Source organism: Sander lucioperca, chromosome 3 (assembly GCF_008315115.2).
Source record: "Sander lucioperca isolate FBNREF2018 chromosome 3, SLUC_FBN_1.2, whole genome shotgun sequence".
Taxonomy (NCBI): domain Eukaryota; kingdom Metazoa; phylum Chordata; class Actinopteri; order Perciformes; family Percidae; genus Sander; species Sander lucioperca.
In genome coordinates this window covers 26,526,680-26,543,205 of record NC_050175.1, presented here as the reverse complement: position 1 = coordinate 26,543,205, position 16,526 = coordinate 26,526,680, and the positions used below count along the sequence as shown (strand labels likewise).

The window sequence follows — 16,526 nt, the reverse complement described above, 5'->3', positions numbered from 1 at the left end:
CACAAAGCTGTCTTTGGTGTTACACTGCAGTTGAAAATCATAGGTGAAAAATCAGCAGGCTAATAGAAAGCATCTAATCTCCCCTTTGGAAGTGTTCGATGATGCTTAGCATGAAAGCAAGCCAGCTGGAGGAATTACTCGCTCAACTACAAAACTAATATAATAGAGTCTCACATTTAAAATAATTAGGCTACATTGTTCATGAGAAAGGTTGTATATCAGCGTAATTTTGACATCATCAGATCTTTTCAGGGTAATTTAGGGTTTTAGGATATGTGCTGTGCTCTATTCAATGCCTTTTATGTTTCTGTCCACCACAAGTCTACTTCAGCACTAGTTAGATGGAGAAAATGGATTTGCTCGACAAATAATTACCATAGTTTCTGTTGCTGTAGCAGCTTAATTATGTACTGCATGCTACCAGATAAAAGGCTTCGTGAGATGGGAGACACAGTGTACTTTTTCCTAAGTAGTGGGGCCACCATTAATAACTTTCCAGTTGGATTAGAAGTGAAATTGAGATGTTGAGAACCTGCATGTCAACATCTAGGTACACAGGTAACAAATGACAGTGCTACAGAGATTGTTCAACAAATCCAAAGAGGACCTAAATGAAGATTCTTCCTGTTTGGCACAGGGAATTTAAATGCATAGATTCCATTATATAAATCACATATTTATAAAATGCTGTCTCATTGTTCCCCACAGTCCTGCCTTATTTCCTGTATTCATACTAGCTTGGTAGGCTACTTAAGAGTTGCTGATACACTCCCTTATAGAAAAACGCCTCACCCTGCTCCATTAGAGAGTTTATTTTAAATTCTGTGAAAAACAAGTTTCTTAGATATTACTCAAGAATACCTATGTTGCCTGTTTAGAACAAGTAAGCATAGTGACTGTTAGATCTATTTTTAAATGGTAATTTATTTGTATGTTGGTACATATACAGTACATGTAAACACAATTTGATCTCACAACTAAGCATGTGCTTATAAATATTTAAACATCTCCCTGTGGCTTAAAGCCTGTGTGAAACTTCTCCGCCAGGGAATAGAATTTCACCCGCCGCTCTCCTTTCCTGCTGCACTTTTAATACTATTTGCAAACTCTAAAAGGAATAGTCATCTATTTGTCATATCTTTTGCCAGTGGTGTTTTAGGAGTTGGGTTGTCTCCCAAAAATCACGTAAGACTTTTTAGGTTTAATTTAACTTTTTTAGTTGAAGTACGTTTTATCTGCACATAAAGTTTTTTTTTTGAAAAATCTCAATTTAATAAAAAAAACTATTAACAATGGGCAATTCCTTTGTTAAGGCTGGACACCAGAGAATGTGTTTACATGCACTATAACATTTACATTTAAGTGCAGCTGGTCAGCAAACAATTTTCTTTTATACCTACTACCATATTCTTGAAACATTAGAAGTGTAGCTTTTCTGTTTTCTGTTATGGTAGTCTAGTGCCAACCCTAAGGCAACGAGTGCCAATCTGTTTCTTTTCTTAATGTTTTTCAGAGAATGCCAGCTCCGATCAGACTGCGGGAGCTGATCCGGACTATCCGGACAGCACGGACCCAGGCAGAGGAGCGTGAGATGATCCAGAAAGAGTGCGCTGCTATCCGCTCTTCCTTTAGAGAGGAAGACAATACATACCGTTGCAGAAATGTGGCAAAGCTACTTTATATGCACATGTTGGGCTACCCGGCCCACTTTGGGCAGGTATGTTTGGTGATGGTGGGAAGATGACTGGAAATGGGCAAAATTAATAGGAGAAGCTGTTTGGATTTCCAGTGACATAATTATTACAAAGCTTACAGCCGTAGACAGTTTTGTGACATGATGACTTGTTTTCCAGCTGGAGTGCCTGAAGCTGATTGCGTCCCAGAAGTTCACCGACAAACGAATAGGTTATTTGGGAGCCATGCTGCTGTTGGACGAGAGGCAGGACGTCCACCTACTAATGACAAATTGCATTAAGAAGTAAGTGGAGGCAAGATCCTCAGTGGATATATTTAATGTTTTGCTTTAAGGATGTTGCTTTTTTGCAATGCACAGCAATTTAATCTTGACGAAAATCCATGACCTGTGATTTAAGTTATGATGTGATGGCAATTTGGAGCCCCAATATCTACCTTACCTGCTACTGGAACTGTCATCCAAAATGTTTCTTGAATCTATATTTCTGTGTTTCCATGGCTCATTTAACGCTCTTCTCCCAACACAGTGACTTGAATCACAGCACACAATACGTCCAGGGCCTGGCCTTGTGTACTTTGGGCTGCATGGGTTCCTCAGAAATGTGTCGTGACCTGGCTGGGGAGGTCGAGAAGCTGCTCAAAACATCCAACTCCTACTTGAGAAAAAAAGTAAGCCTCATTGTTGGCATGTTTACATGAATAAATGACTTGAAGGGTTTTAAATATGTGGTGGACTATTGAAAATGTGGCCCGTGTGCTGAACAGTTGTACTCGAAAGTGAAATGTTGTGTTAAAGGTTGGACCGTTTCCTCATTGAGTGTCTTATTTCTAAATATTTGTTGACAGGCGGCGTTGTGTGCAGTTCATGTCATCAGGAAGGTTCCAGAACTTATGGAAATGTTCCTTCCAGCAACAAAAAACCTGCTGAGCGAGAAAAACCATGGTAGGTGTAAACAATTTGTCAGGATGCAGTTGCTGGCTCGTGGGGAAGTGTGCCTGTCCTACACAAATGCAGATTTTTGTCCTATTTCCTGCCACTTACAGTGCTTTGCTCAGAACAGCTGGGCAGCACATGTCCTTTTTTGTGATGTCCTTGGCAGAGGTGAGTGGAATTAATGAGTCTGTCATAAACTCTGGCCCTATGTGTACCCCACTTAGAGGAGATGCAGTATGTCACAGAAAGAGATTCGTTTTTATTTTTGCTGAAATAACTTGATCTTCTCTGACATTGTGTAGCAATGCAGTAGTAACTGCTTCAGATAAAACCATTTGAAAATGCATGTGTGTTTGCTATTTTTGTAGATCATTATTGTCTGTCCTGCAGTGTACACCATGGAATAATGTATACAGTAAATGGAAGATGGGGCGACATGGCCATAAGAAAAACAAATATGCACCAAGCATTGTCCTGAATTGCTATCCGGACTTGCAGATGCAAACTGATAATCAAAAATCAAAAGAAATGTTGGATTAGTAATCATGCATATTGTAACTAGACCATGTACCCTACTTATGAATAATGTACATTCACGTTTATACAAACTCTCTTACATGTAAAAAATAAATTACAGATTGATTACTTCAAAAATGTCAAAAGTCCAAAAGCCACTATGGATTTTAGATTATGTTAGAATATAACATATCTATGACTGTTGTGTGGCTTCAGTGCTCACCACCACTGCTTTCCACTGCTGTCACTCAGATGATGATGATGATGATGATGATGATGATGATGATGATTATTCGACCTTGTAACATTCAGATCAGGTCACTCTGAAATGACTAGCCTGTGTGATAATCTTACAGATTTATGATGCTGTCACCTGATGTCCCCCTGCGGTTAATCATATGTATGCTAGTACATCATATTTTTGACATCTGACTTTGGCTTCTGTGCGATTGGTCAGCCTAGATATTGATACATGTTTTGTAATGTGCGTGAAACACATTTTGATAGCAGCATGGCCGATTCCCTCTGGTCTGTGATTTGGTACATGCAGTACATAGATGTTGTGGGTTTGTATACTGGAGCGTTTTCCCATTGGTTTGGTTTTGTTTCACACAGAAAAATCCAAGCGTACCAAAATGCATCACAACTAGCCCTTATTGGTCAGATGTGTCTGGGGTGAGAACAAGAAAGTAAATACAGGAAAATATCCTGTGTTCTGTACTACTGCATATTTCTTGCATCTCCATGGTCCAGCTCATTTCATTTAAATATTTTTTCAGACATTGTTTCGCGAGCGACATTACTACGTCAGCTCTGCTGACCAAGACTTCGCTCGGCTCTGCTTGCGTCTGTCTCCAACTTTAGCCGCGGCTGGTTTGAGCACGGAAATGCGAGTGACGGCAAGCTTGACCGCAGTCTATTTCTGTGTGAGAAACCTTGCAAGTTGCTACAGTTTGCATGTTCTGCCACATCACAGATTGCAATGCACATCTGACTACAGGAGCCATTTAGCTCAGACTTGTGGAGTACACATACAGTAGTTGGGGCGGTTCGAGGTCATGTCACGTTCTCCCCATAAACAAACCGCTCCAGAGTTAGTTTGAAAGTGTACCGAGACCACCTCTTCAAGAAGGTCACGGTACCCCCACTTGCTTTGTATAAAACAGTGGTTGGCATGTTTTCTAGACATAGTTATGCTTGAGCTCTCTACAGCAAGGATTAACAAAGCCAAATCATTGACTATAGACCTATGGAAAAGCGCAGCAGCACAAATATCAGACCTAATGACCTCAGCATCACAAGAATTAGAAGAGAGTGACTAGGCAAGGTGTGATTTTTGTTTGTTTTGTTTTCCTCAAGACTGCAGAGGGTGGGGGTGGGAGAGGGTTTTTGTTCTGGTTCAATTGAATTTGTCTGTTCTGTATGTTGAAAAATATAAAAACAATAAAAAATGTATCTAAAAAAAAAAAAGGTCACGGTACGCTTGTTTTGTCCACTTTTGGTGCGCATCTGAGTGCGATTGCTGCATTCACACCTGCCCAAACGAACCACACCAAGGGGAAAAACGAACTGTTGTGCGATTGAATCGAACTAAATGAGGCAGGTGTGAAAGCCCCCTAAAACAGTGGCACCCACCATCATAGTCCTTTTTTAGGTCTAAATGCCCAGTAACAATTGGGTGATGATGTGTGAGAACAAAACTAGACAAACTCGAAAAATATTCATTTAACCTTTACTTTGTCTTTTCCCCCAGGTGTTCTCCATACATCAGTTGTCCTCCTCACTGAGATGTGTGAAAGAAGTCCCGACATGCTGGCCCACTTCAGAAAGGTACAAACAGATTGTCGTACCCAAAGGATCTTACAGTAGTTATTTATGCATTTGTCACGTCACACTTCATTCTGTTTTTGCGTACACATTTCCTTTTTAGTATAGCTAAGCTTAGAGAAACATGTTAAACTGGATTGCGCTACAGGTTTGCTCTACATTCAAAGTATGTCTGAATCTCTTATCTCCTACCACTGTCTTTTCCTCTTGTATTTCAACTGCTGCTGTACCTCTCCTTCTCTAGGTGTTAAACTGTGCCAGAAGCACCACCACTCATACTCATGATCTAAATATTATTTTAAGCTCTCTGAAAGTGAATGATTTCCAGTTTCCCCTCCCTAACATCTACCTCATATTTTTTCTGTCATTTGTCTTGGTTACAATTCCTGCATTGTGTTAGAATGAGAAGGTAAGAGTACATTCTGATCTCATAGCTGGTGCATGCTGTAAATAGTAATCACTTCTTACACTCACCTCAGACGTAACCAAATTTGTGTTGATTAATGTCATGTTGTGTTTTAATTTATAATTTTAATTTCCTTAACTTGTACAGTGATCATTACCAGTGTTTTGGATTTTACTGTATATAATAACCTTATGGTCCATTTGTCAGATACATTTCTCACTACTTTTGAGTGTCATTTTTGCTTAATATGCAGCTCATTCGATCACTATTTAAAAACAGTTGGGTGGGTGTGTTTTCACATGATTGCCACAGGTGTTGTCACCAGGAACAGATGATATCCACTGTATTTGTGTCACTGTTAAAGGGTAGCTTATTTTTTATATTACTGTCTTAGGTCCCCACTCTGGTATTTTGGGTTGCTTGTTTGTCGTCCTACCCACAGCAGAGAAGAAGATTTATATTAATTGAATCTCTGCGCATCCTGTAAAGTAATCTGGTCTGAAACGTGTTCAGTCTGGTGTAACAGAAAGACAGGAAGCAGAATGTAACCAAATTAAAAGTGAAAAAAGTACCCCTTCTAAGATCTGCTGCATCTGTAAACTAGTGACCAATAGGGCTGTGCTCGATTGAAGAAATTCTTAGTCGACTAACACTCATTCAATTGTATCGACTAATCGATTAGTTGATTGAATCGACAGATCTGTAAATCTGAGTTTCTCCACAAAGAGTCATGCAAAAGCACCACTTTAATTCTTGTGTTTACCAGAGATGTGCTCGTACGTTTCTTGGAAATAAGTCATTCAGCATGAAAAAAGCATAAAACATGACTAATCGACTAAAGAAATCTTAGTTGACTAAGACCAAAACGACCGATTAGTCGACTAATCGACTAAGAGGGAGCAGCCCTAGTGACCAACATAGAATTTTCCAGAACTGGGCTCGCAGTTTCTCTGCAGCAGTCTTTGTTATTTAGGCTTAATGCATCCTACACTTTTCTCTATTCTGGAATGAAAATGATGCCTAATCTTCTAATTTAATGCTGGATAAGACATCAAACTGTTTCCCAAGTGTTGAGTGTTTCTCTAAGGTTACATTTTGATACCCAGTTTTAGAAGAGAGATGAAAATTACACAGATTTTGTTTTTGTTTTTTTTGTGATGAGAGATGTTTCCTATCTTAATATAATTCCATTTTTGTTGGCATTGAATTAAACTTTAGTTTGAAATATACGTCTGTTTATTTAGCGACGTTCAAAAGTGTGAATGCAGATTTTTTTTTTTTTTTTTCTCTCAAAGCCAAATGTCCTATCCTAATATTTTTGTACGATCAACGTTTTGATTTCACATCTTCAAAAATTTGGCAATTCAATCACCCATCTTTTAACCACATTACCTCAGTAAGCAAAAATCCCAACCTGGCCGGCTGCCACTGTAAATGAGAAAGTAATCATTTTAAAAGTTAATGAAGAAAAATGTTATATGTAGAAGAGGAAAAGTAGAAAATGTGAGAGGTCTACACAAAGTACTGTGACACCTCTCCTTTTCTGTTCTGTTGTTGGTCTTTTTGTAGCTGGTTCCACAGTTGGTGAGAATCCTGAAGAACCTAATCATGTCTGGATACTCTCCTGAACATGATGTGTCCGGCATAAGTGACCCTTTCCTGCAGGTAAAGCTCCTTCTTTTTTGATGCAAGTACCCTCTATTGTAAGTGCAGATTTTTATTTGGCTTGATTTTTTTGTGCTGTGCCGTACCAACGGCAACCATGATCAAAACTTGTGGTGTTGGCACAGCATCAACTGCATTTCATCAGAACAGAAATATCAAAAGAAATGAAAGGGATATTTAAAGCTGTTGTGTCATTAAAAAAAAAAGGGAGTTAACAGTCAGATTAACAGACGATTGAAGTATTAAATGGCACATCTACAGGTAAAACAGGCTAAAGTTGTGCCATTGAAAAAGGACCAAAATGACAACAGACCGGCAGCAAGCAAAGGGTGCGGCAAGAGAAACCAGAATTTACCTGTGGGGATCAATAAACTCCATCACACTTGTCAAGTCAACTGGACTGTTTCTTTCTTTCCTTAGGTGCGGATATTGAGACTACTGCGAATTTTAGGCAAGAGTGATGATGACTCCAGTGAAGCAATGAATGACATTCTTGCACAGGTTAGAATTAAACATAATCACTGTTTTTGGCCAAAAGCTTCTTCGCGTGAGTGTAATTTTCAAACAAATGCATTTTATTTGTGCTTACAGGTTGCAACGAACACAGAGACGAGTAAAAATGTAGGCAATGCAATTCTCTACGAGACTGTGCTGACTATAATGGACATCAAGTCTGAAAGTGGACTGAGGGTGAGTTAATTTAATACAAAGAAAACATTTGGTCTGATTTAATTTTCTTTTCTTTTTCTTGCCTAAATGCCTTTTAACTTACAGGTCTTGGCCATTAACATACTCGGTCGCTTCCTTCTTAACAATGACAAAAATATAAGGTAATTGTTTGCTTACAGTACTTGACCTTTTACACGTTGAGTCATCGAAAATCTTTATTAATTCCTGATGGTAACATTAATTAAACTCACAACTCCAGATACGTGGCATTGACATCTCTACTAAAGACGGTACAGACAGACCATAATGCAGTGCAGAGGCATCGGAGCACCATTGTGGATTGTTTAAAAGACCTGGATGTGTCCATTAAGAGGTGATTCACAAGTGCACACATTACTTAAACTACAATTTAAATTTCCTTACTATTTAGCTGTATTGTTTCTGACCTGTCCATGTCTACTTTTCATTGTTGTGTAGACGTGCCATGGAACTGAGCTTCGCCCTGGTGAACGGCAACAACATCAGAGGCATGATGAAAGAGCTGCTCTACTTCCTGGACTCCTGCGACCCGGAATTCAAAGCAGACTGTGCATCCGGAGTCTTTCTAGCTGCAGAGAAGTATGGCACTGACACATAGACTTCACTACACCTTACACCTGTGCTCAGCTGCTTTGTAATTATTTGATACACATCCTGTGTGACCTTGTCGTGTGCAAGACTCCAAAATAGTTTTTCAGCTTTTCATTTTTCTTTCTTAGCACAAAAGAACAGAGGTCTATGTTGCAAGAACCTGTTAAAAGTAACTATCTGCATGGATTATCTACATGTAGACTTAATTTCAGCTCGTGAAGAGGGAATAATGGCGCTTTTCCATTACATGGTACCAGCTCGACTCGCCTCGACTCTACTCGCCTTTTTTGGTTTTCCATAACGAAAAAAGGTACCTGCTAACAGGTACTTTTTTTAGTACCTCCTCAGTCGAGGTTCCAAGCGAGCTGAGGCGAGCCGAAAAGGTGACGTGAACAAACCCGCTATTTTTAAGCAGTTTAGCCAGCTGTTTTTTTTTTTTTTTTGCTGCCTCCAGCTTAATTTGAAACAAAATGTGTCTTCTGGCAACACACATCTTCGACGTTCTGTGTGTGTGTCGCGTTAGGTCACAGTAGTTTACTGCGGCGCCGCTTGTTTACAGTTCTGCGGAGGCTCCGGCAGAGCTTTCGCCGTAGCCTAACTACACACACACATGGCCGGCTCCACGCACACACCAGCGCACAAGTATAAACATCAGGCCACTTTTACATAGGCTACACAGGCTACGGCGAAAGCTCTGCGTGGAGCCTCCACAGAACTGTAAAACAAACTCAAGTGGCCTGATGTTTATACTTGTGCGCTGGTGTGTGCATCGATACGTAAGCATAACGACCAGCCACGCTGAGGCGGTACTAAAATCTGCAATGGAAAACGGACGCACAGTGTGTCGTGTAGAGTCGAGGCGAGTCGAGCAGGTACCACGTAATGGAAAAACGCCATAAATCCCCTGTAGTGTTACAGAGAACAGTATACAACATACTCTGACATGCATCAAGTTTGTTTGTGGTACCACAGTGGACGGGATGGCGAACATTGAAATGCTGAATGATGATAAAATGAGTGATCCATCGTCTGACAGACCATGATGATACCATTTATTTTCTGACAGCTTTTGTCTCCCGGCTGTAAAGTGTTTGGATAACTTACCCTGATTTTCCACTGGACGCGTTCCGGCTGCGCCGCTGTTTCGGTTCCGTCCTTCGCCACGCGCCATACCACACCTGGAGAGAAGCGGAGCGTCTTGCCTGCCTGACTCGCAGATTTGATTGTCTTTACAAGGACTTGAAAGAACAATCATGTGTTTATTAGCTAGTATCTACCTTCCATTCCAAGCACTCCATTCCAATTAAACTCAATGCTTTCTCTTTTCTCACGTTGTCCTTCTAAAAAGGATTTGGATGTCTATTATGTTTTTCCTCCAAGATGAATCTTTCGTTGCCCATGGTATTGTAGAGGAGACATGTACGATATTGGGGGGTGTCTTTTGGTAAATTGACTGGATGCTCTCGCTCTTTCACTTCCTGTCCGGCTGTCATAACGCTCTGCGGCTCGCATGAAAATAGACCTGGCACGTATCTTTAACGGAGCGGAGAGCTGCTTCCATCACGCTTCTAGGCACGCCGCCTCGTGGCTGGTGGAATATCAAGCATTGACTTAAATGGTCACGATTGCTCCCTGGGGTCCCGGTGGAAAATAGGGGTTAGCATGTTAATGATTCTTCTTCACTCCACTGCTGGAACTAATCAATGTATCGTGTTACAGGTATGCCCCGTCGAAAAGATGGCACATAGACACCATTATGAGAGTCCTGACAACAGTACGTATATAACAAAAACACTCCAGTGCATCTAATGCCTTTTGCTTGTAGGTTGGAATTGATTCTCAGTGTGCATAATAATAAAAGTATTACCTTGAGAACCTCTGATGATCTGATCAAATCTGGTAATAAAACCTTCGAAGCCAACGCTGCTTTAGTTTTACTGGAAACGTACAAATTAGTATTTGATATTAATTAGCATTTCTCATCGACATCTCTGCTCATCCTTACAGGCAGGGAGCTATGTGCGAGACGATTCTGTTCCCAACCTCATCCAGCTCATCACCAACAGTGTGGAGATGCATGCCTACACAGTACAGAGACTATACAAAGCACTCCTGGATGACATCTCACAGGTCAGAGCAGTTCTGGTTTGGGTCATGACTAGATTTGGGACATCTGTCTTTTGAAGCATACAGTCATACTAGCTTAAGAGTTGCTCAGAGTGGACTTGTGTTTCTCTCTGTGTTCTGTAGCAACCTCTAGTGCAGGTGGCGTCCTGGTGCATAGGAGAGTACGGGGACCTGCTAGTATCTGGACAGTGTGAGGAGGAGGAGCCCATCCAGGTACACCTGGAAGAATCCCAGCCAAACACCACACACACATGGACACAAACGCACAAATTGAAGACCACACTATGCACAAACCTCAAACTTGAGAGAAACACTAGGTCATCAGTTTTCATTTCTTCCTTTTGATCTAAGGTGACTGAGGATGAAGTTCTGGATGTGCTGGAAGGCCTCCTGGTGTCCAACCTGTCCACACCTGTGACCCGGGGTTATTCCCTTACCGCCATCATGAAGCTGTCTACTCGGTTCAGCAGTGTTAAGTTAGTAATGGCCTTTTAGACCCATCCTATACTTTTAAAGCTTTGCAAACGTGGGTGATAAAGTTTACTAGCCATTACCAATGATACTCTCCCCCCCCCCCCTTTTTCTAACCTGCAAATTTTGTTTTAGCCGAATCAAGAAGGTGGTTTCGATTTATGGCAGTAGCATCGATGTGGAGCTTCAGCAGAGAGCTGTGGAGTACAATGCACTTTTCAAGAAATACGACCACATGAGGTGAAATTGCATTACACTCTACTAAAAAATTACAATCCCATTATTCAAATCACATTGTACCAGTTGGTAGATAAAAACGTTTCCTCCAGTGGTTGAGTTTGGTTCCACTTTTGTCTCCTTCCTTATTCCTTGCTTGTTCCCGGACTTTAGGCCAGCTCTCCTAGAGCGAATGCCCATTATGGAGAAAAGTGCTTCTAATGGCCCCACAGAGATTGTACAGACAAATGGGGAGACAGAGCCCTCTGTTGTGGAACCAAAACATCTACCACCTGTCACCCAGCCAGTTAACCAGGTGAGGACAGTTTTAATTACTTTATTGTGAAGAAATTAAAGACCATACCAGGGATAGATGCTGTTATTTTTAAGAACTGACCGCATGGGCCACAAATCCCCTAATTTATGTGGCCTAAGTACATTTGGGATGGCCCACATGTAATATAAAAATAATACAGAAAAGGCAACTTAACACAGCCTTCCTTAACTGTAACACTTCAATAAATGGAAAGACTAACAGAATAAAAATATATAATTATTCATTCAAATTGAATATATATCGTCTCAGAGTCTCTTACTTCAGTCTTTCTTTTTTGACCTCCTCGTGCCTCTGCCTCATACAAGCTCTCCCGCCCTCCTTACACTTTTTTCTGGGTTTTGGTTTATTTAACATTGAAATAACAGTCATCTTTTAAGGTGATTAAACTTTCACAAAAAGGGGAGTATTTAAACGTTGTAGTATCTAGCTCTCATTGTGGTAATTGATTGAGTGATGAGCTAACCAGAGAAAGAGAAGCTCACAAGCACTAGTTTGTTTTGACGAGGTAAAAAGTTATATATATTTGTTTTTTTAGTATTAAGTATCATGCTGTTTGCTTATGGCCAATCAAAGCAGCCTTTATGTGTTTTTTTTTTTTGTTGTTTTTTTCATAAAAACAGTGAAGCGGTACCGTGGAAAATGTTGGAACTGGCACTACCGTTGATGTAAAATGCAAATAAAGTAACGAATGCACAGGCAATAAAGTTATATATTATATGTATACATAGATATAGCAGGTATTTTATCATTGTTTACATTTTGTCCTCGTTCCCCAGGCTAATGATTTGTTAGACCTGCTGGGTGGTAATGATGTGGTACCAGTAATCCAGACCACGATGCCCACCAAGCCTGCCTCAGCTGGAGGAGAGCTGCTTGATCTGCTGGGCGACCTCTCGCTAAGTGGTAGGATGCTCTCCTTAAAACTCTCTATTACCCCTTTTAAAGCAAAGCAGAGCAAGGACCTGGTATAAACTTGTTTGCCACCAGTGTGAATGTGCTGTCCAACCTGTCTGCTCCTGTTCAGCAGTAACATACTGCTGGCACTGTTTGGTGTTGGCATGAAAAAGTGAACAGAAACCCTTGTGTGTTGCTGTCCCCTATTTCCAGGCGGCCCAGCCCCTGCTCCTGCTTCCTCTGTGCCCACTTCCCAACCCTCTTTCCTCATGGATGGCCTCTCCTCACAGCCCCTGTTTAATGACATTGCAGCTGCAGGTGAGAGTCTGTTGATCCCCTTGATCATCTGCTCCCAAATATATAGTAATTTGTGGTATTGTCCTTATGTATTAAAGCACCTGGTCATTGTGTTTTTCTTTTCTTTGATTACCATGACCCATCCTATGAAATGTTAGTTATCATATCTTTAAATCTTTTTACGGTCTGCTCCTCTGAAATCTCTTTATAGCTATTCCTCCTATGACGGCATACAACAAAAATGGTCTGAAAATAGACTTCACATTTGAGAGAGCCAATCCCAATCCGAACATCGCCGTCATCACTATCCATGCTTCCAACTCAACAGAGGCAGATATGACAGACTTTGTTTTTCAGGCTGCAGTACCAAAGGTAAGCAGGCACAATCTGACAATCAAATTAAGTGGCTGAATTTTAATATGTCCTAATCATGCATAATAGTGTTCATTACTAATACGTTTCCTGTGTTGTATTACAATGTGAATGTCCTACAGTTTTGCATTGCAGATTTAATAACGTGCAGTGCCACTGATGTGTACATCATGTATGCAGAACCTACATGAACCTGGAAACACGGCTAACTTTTAAGCCAGTCAGTACTAGTGGAAAATAATCATTTATATAATGTCTGTTTCATCTCTTTGATATGCTAATTTCTACTGTCTACAGTAGCTTTAACTATTTCTGTTAATTCTGATTTATTTTAGGAATACTTTGACTTTTGGGACCAATACCAATTCAAAGCTCTCGGTCCATTTTTTGTTGTTGTTGCTGTTTTTAAATCTCCTGTGCAAGAGATGCTGTAAAAGCCACCACTTTTCATCTCATGTTTGTTATACGTGTTATTCTGAAAGTTGGGCTCAACTACTCAAAAATAAAGTGTTTATCTATACTAATAGCTACAGATTTTAAAAGTAATATGCTATTTTACTGGTCTACTCGGCCGTTGTTTCTGTAGTCTAGAATTGACATCTAATTATGTTGGTTTAAACAGGACATAGGAAATCATAAACCATTCAAAGAAATTACCTTTTTAAGCGTGTTTTTAAGTAACTAGCTTTGAAAATCTTAGTTAGCTTTTAGCTATTACAGGCCTCCAGTATTCACCAGGCAGACCAAAGATACTGTTGTCTGAGCTCACTGCATTAGTCCCATCATTGTCAATGACGCCATCCCGAGTCTGTTTGGCTGGAAAGAAAATAAGCTAAAGCTTTAATAGACATGTTTGTCAGGGAGATCTGGCAGCCAATATTGATCGGGCAACGATAACAGTTTGCTGTTTATTTTCCTTCGTCACTTATTTTTCAATCACATTATCTGATCAACAAATTAAAAAAACTACAGTTGAGTCATTTGAACTGAAGATCCATCAATTGTGGTCAGTGTATAATCAATGTGAGGGTCACTATTTTATGCTGCTGTAATGACCCCATTTCTTCATGAGTACAGGGTTTTCAGCACCCGAGCTGTTTTGGGCAGCACCTAAGCCGAATTAATCTTTTCTCAGATCTAATGACTGTAGTTGGTCCCCAGTGAACTTCTTTAGCAAGTTTTGTCTTTAATCTTTTAAGTGTCTTTGAGTGTTATTTATGTATATTCTGCTATATCTTTTCCAACGTTTTAGACACAGATATGGTATAGTAATGGTCCAAAATTATGTGAAAAATAGATGCAAAACTACCACAAAGGGACACAAACCGACTACAAAGAGACGCCAAATGACCACAGAGACCCCAAACAACCCCCCAAAAAAAACAAATGACCAAAAAGAGACACAACACGATTACAAAGAGAAGCAAAAACCCGCAAAGAGACAAAATGCATGGTGAAATTGCATTTTTTTTAAATTGAAAAACGTAACATTTTCTTGGAGGACCCCAAAACCCCCCACCAGATACGCGCACCTAAATCTTCCACAAACCGAGGAAAAATACTGAGTACCATCAAATTTTCATCTAACATAGTGTCCCCTTTCTGTTTGTCAGACATTCCAGCTGCAGCTCCTCTCCCCTAGCAGTAATGTTGTCCCAGCACTCAACCAGGGAACTGTCACACAGGTCATCAGAGTCCTCAACCCACAGAAGGTGAGTTTGCCCTTTTTGAGTTGGACAAATTGTTTTTGATTTTTATTATTTCGTCCTTTTGAAGCGCACATAGCCTACATTTAAGACCTGTGCAGTCTCAAATGATTTGCAAGAATTTCCTCTTTTATAAACATTTATAAACATCATCCTCACAAAATTTTCAGCAACAGCTACGAATGAGGATCAAGCTGACGTACACCCTCAAAGGCTCGCCTGTGCAAGATCTGGCTGAGGTTAATAACTTCCCCCCTCAGTCCTGGCAGTGATGAGCTGCTTCTGTTGTTCTTAAAAGCCCCCCACCAAGGGAACTATGAAAACGATTTTCCTTTCACCTCCCTCCTTTCTTCCAACGGATCCCCCTGTGACGTCACTGCAGTCCGCTGCCCTCGAGTTGCATGGGAAGCAGCAGAGCATCTAACACAGGAGAAAAATACAGACGTTACGAAGACCCTATTGACTATTGACATCACCAGAATAATTGGGAAAACATATCAATCAATTAACTTTCTCTTTTCTTTCTTAATTGGTTTCCATGATGTCTTTTGTGTAGTAGTACTATTTTCCACATACACCCTCCACCCAGCACCATTACCACCCACAAAAGCACATATGCACACCATTTACTGTGGCACACTTACCCTCTCAAGTCATTGTAGAGAAACAAGTGTTGCCCACTATGAGCACTGCAGTAACCATAGTTTTATTCTGATTTATAATTAAAGCTAAAATGCAGTTGAAACACTTGCTCCATCGATATTTATGATTGGCTTTGCATTCAGGTTTTTTTGATATGAACCTTTGTTTGATGGCAGAAGAAAAAGCTTTGAAAGGTCTATTTAGTGCAGTCATAAACTTCTTGGATACCTCCTTTTTTGACTCTGCATAATGAGTGATATAACTTGTCAGAGAGTTGTATTCATTTTGAATTACATTAATTTGCTTAAAGCATGTTTGAGCATTGATAGGATCACAATCACACCCCGACTCAAGCTCGGAGGGGAATTTTTGGTTCTGGTAGTATGCCCAGTTTGATCACCTGTGGCTACTTTCAGAGATTTCCCACAGCTCTCCTAAAATCATGTCATCTGTAGTTGGTAGATCTGTATAATAAATTCAACAGGTAATTGCTTTGCATAGTTTGAATAGGTTCATTCATTAGGATGGATATAATCCAGGCCCGAAAGTTATCTGAAGATAAGCTGATTACATTTGTGTTGGAGATCTGCGTTTAAAGTTTTCCTGCATCTGTCTTCACAGTCGAGCTAGCAATTTAAAATACATTTCAGATTTGTTTTAACCTGGTTGAACTTAGTCACCATGCACATACATGTAAATGACGCTTGTTATGAATGTAGTTACATGCACTGAATGCTTTTTTCCCCCTCAAGTCTCTTTCTCATAGCTGTCTTCTTTGATGGGGATGCTCATCTTATTGGCACTATTTTTGTGAAAGTATGTTTTATTTCTGCAGTAATTTGACTTAAGTATTTATGCCTGATATCAAAGTGATGTGCCTTTCTGACTTGGCTAGATAAAAGCCCCTGAACTATTGAGTTCTCTATGAGCTTCGTTTGTAAGTGTGCTTGTGTGCTGATTGTGTTTTCAATCGGAGGGAAATGGCCCTTGATGGATTTGAATTGGTATATCACTTCATTTAATAAGGTCAATTTTTCACTTCTATATATCATAAGTTAATAATCAGTCACGCACTAATACCGGTCTGCAATGTCTTTTTGTCTTCGTTTTGACAAAAACATA

At 40.1% G+C, this 16,526-nt stretch overlaps 1 protein-coding gene across 5 annotated transcripts in view; it reads left to right on the top strand.

Moving 5' to 3' along the window:
- ap1g1 (adaptor related protein complex 1 subunit gamma 1) overlaps positions 1–16,526 on the top strand; it is a 24,582-nt gene that overhangs the window by 5,097 nt on the left and 2,959 nt on the right. Inside the window, exons 2-24 of one of the 5 annotated variants that reach the window (XM_031324351.2) lie at positions 1,514–1,717; positions 1,854–1,978; positions 2,223–2,364; positions 2,542–2,638; positions 4,899–4,975; positions 5,373–5,381; positions 6,948–7,043; positions 7,464–7,544; positions 7,635–7,733; positions 7,818–7,873; positions 7,972–8,085; positions 8,190–8,330; positions 10,062–10,116; positions 10,350–10,472; positions 10,593–10,682; positions 10,821–10,945; positions 11,076–11,180; positions 11,331–11,472; positions 12,270–12,396; positions 12,601–12,705; positions 12,896–13,056; positions 14,670–14,768; positions 14,933–16,526. The exon at positions 14,933–16,526 is cut by the window's right edge and continues 2,958 nt beyond it. In XM_031324351.2, the coding sequence (XP_031180211.1) occupies positions 1,517–1,717; positions 1,854–1,978; positions 2,223–2,364; positions 2,542–2,638; positions 4,899–4,975; positions 5,373–5,381; positions 6,948–7,043; positions 7,464–7,544; positions 7,635–7,733; positions 7,818–7,873; positions 7,972–8,085; positions 8,190–8,330; positions 10,062–10,116; positions 10,350–10,472; positions 10,593–10,682; positions 10,821–10,945; positions 11,076–11,180; positions 11,331–11,472; positions 12,270–12,396; positions 12,601–12,705; positions 12,896–13,056; positions 14,670–14,768; positions 14,933–15,034 (2,472 nt within the window). In that variant the 5' untranslated portion in view covers positions 1,514–1,516 and the 3' untranslated portion in view covers positions 15,035–16,526. Of the gene's footprint in view, positions 1–1,513; positions 1,718–1,853; positions 1,979–2,222; positions 2,365–2,541; positions 2,639–4,898; positions 4,976–5,372; positions 5,382–6,947; positions 7,044–7,463; positions 7,545–7,634; positions 7,734–7,817; positions 7,874–7,971; positions 8,086–8,189; positions 8,331–10,061; positions 10,117–10,349; positions 10,473–10,592; positions 10,683–10,820; positions 10,946–11,075; positions 11,181–11,330; positions 11,473–12,269; positions 12,397–12,600; positions 12,706–12,895; positions 13,057–14,669; positions 14,769–14,932 lie in introns of those variants that run through there. The other 4 variants (XM_031324352.2, XM_031324353.2, XM_035999577.1 and 1 more) reach the window with 4 other exon arrangements.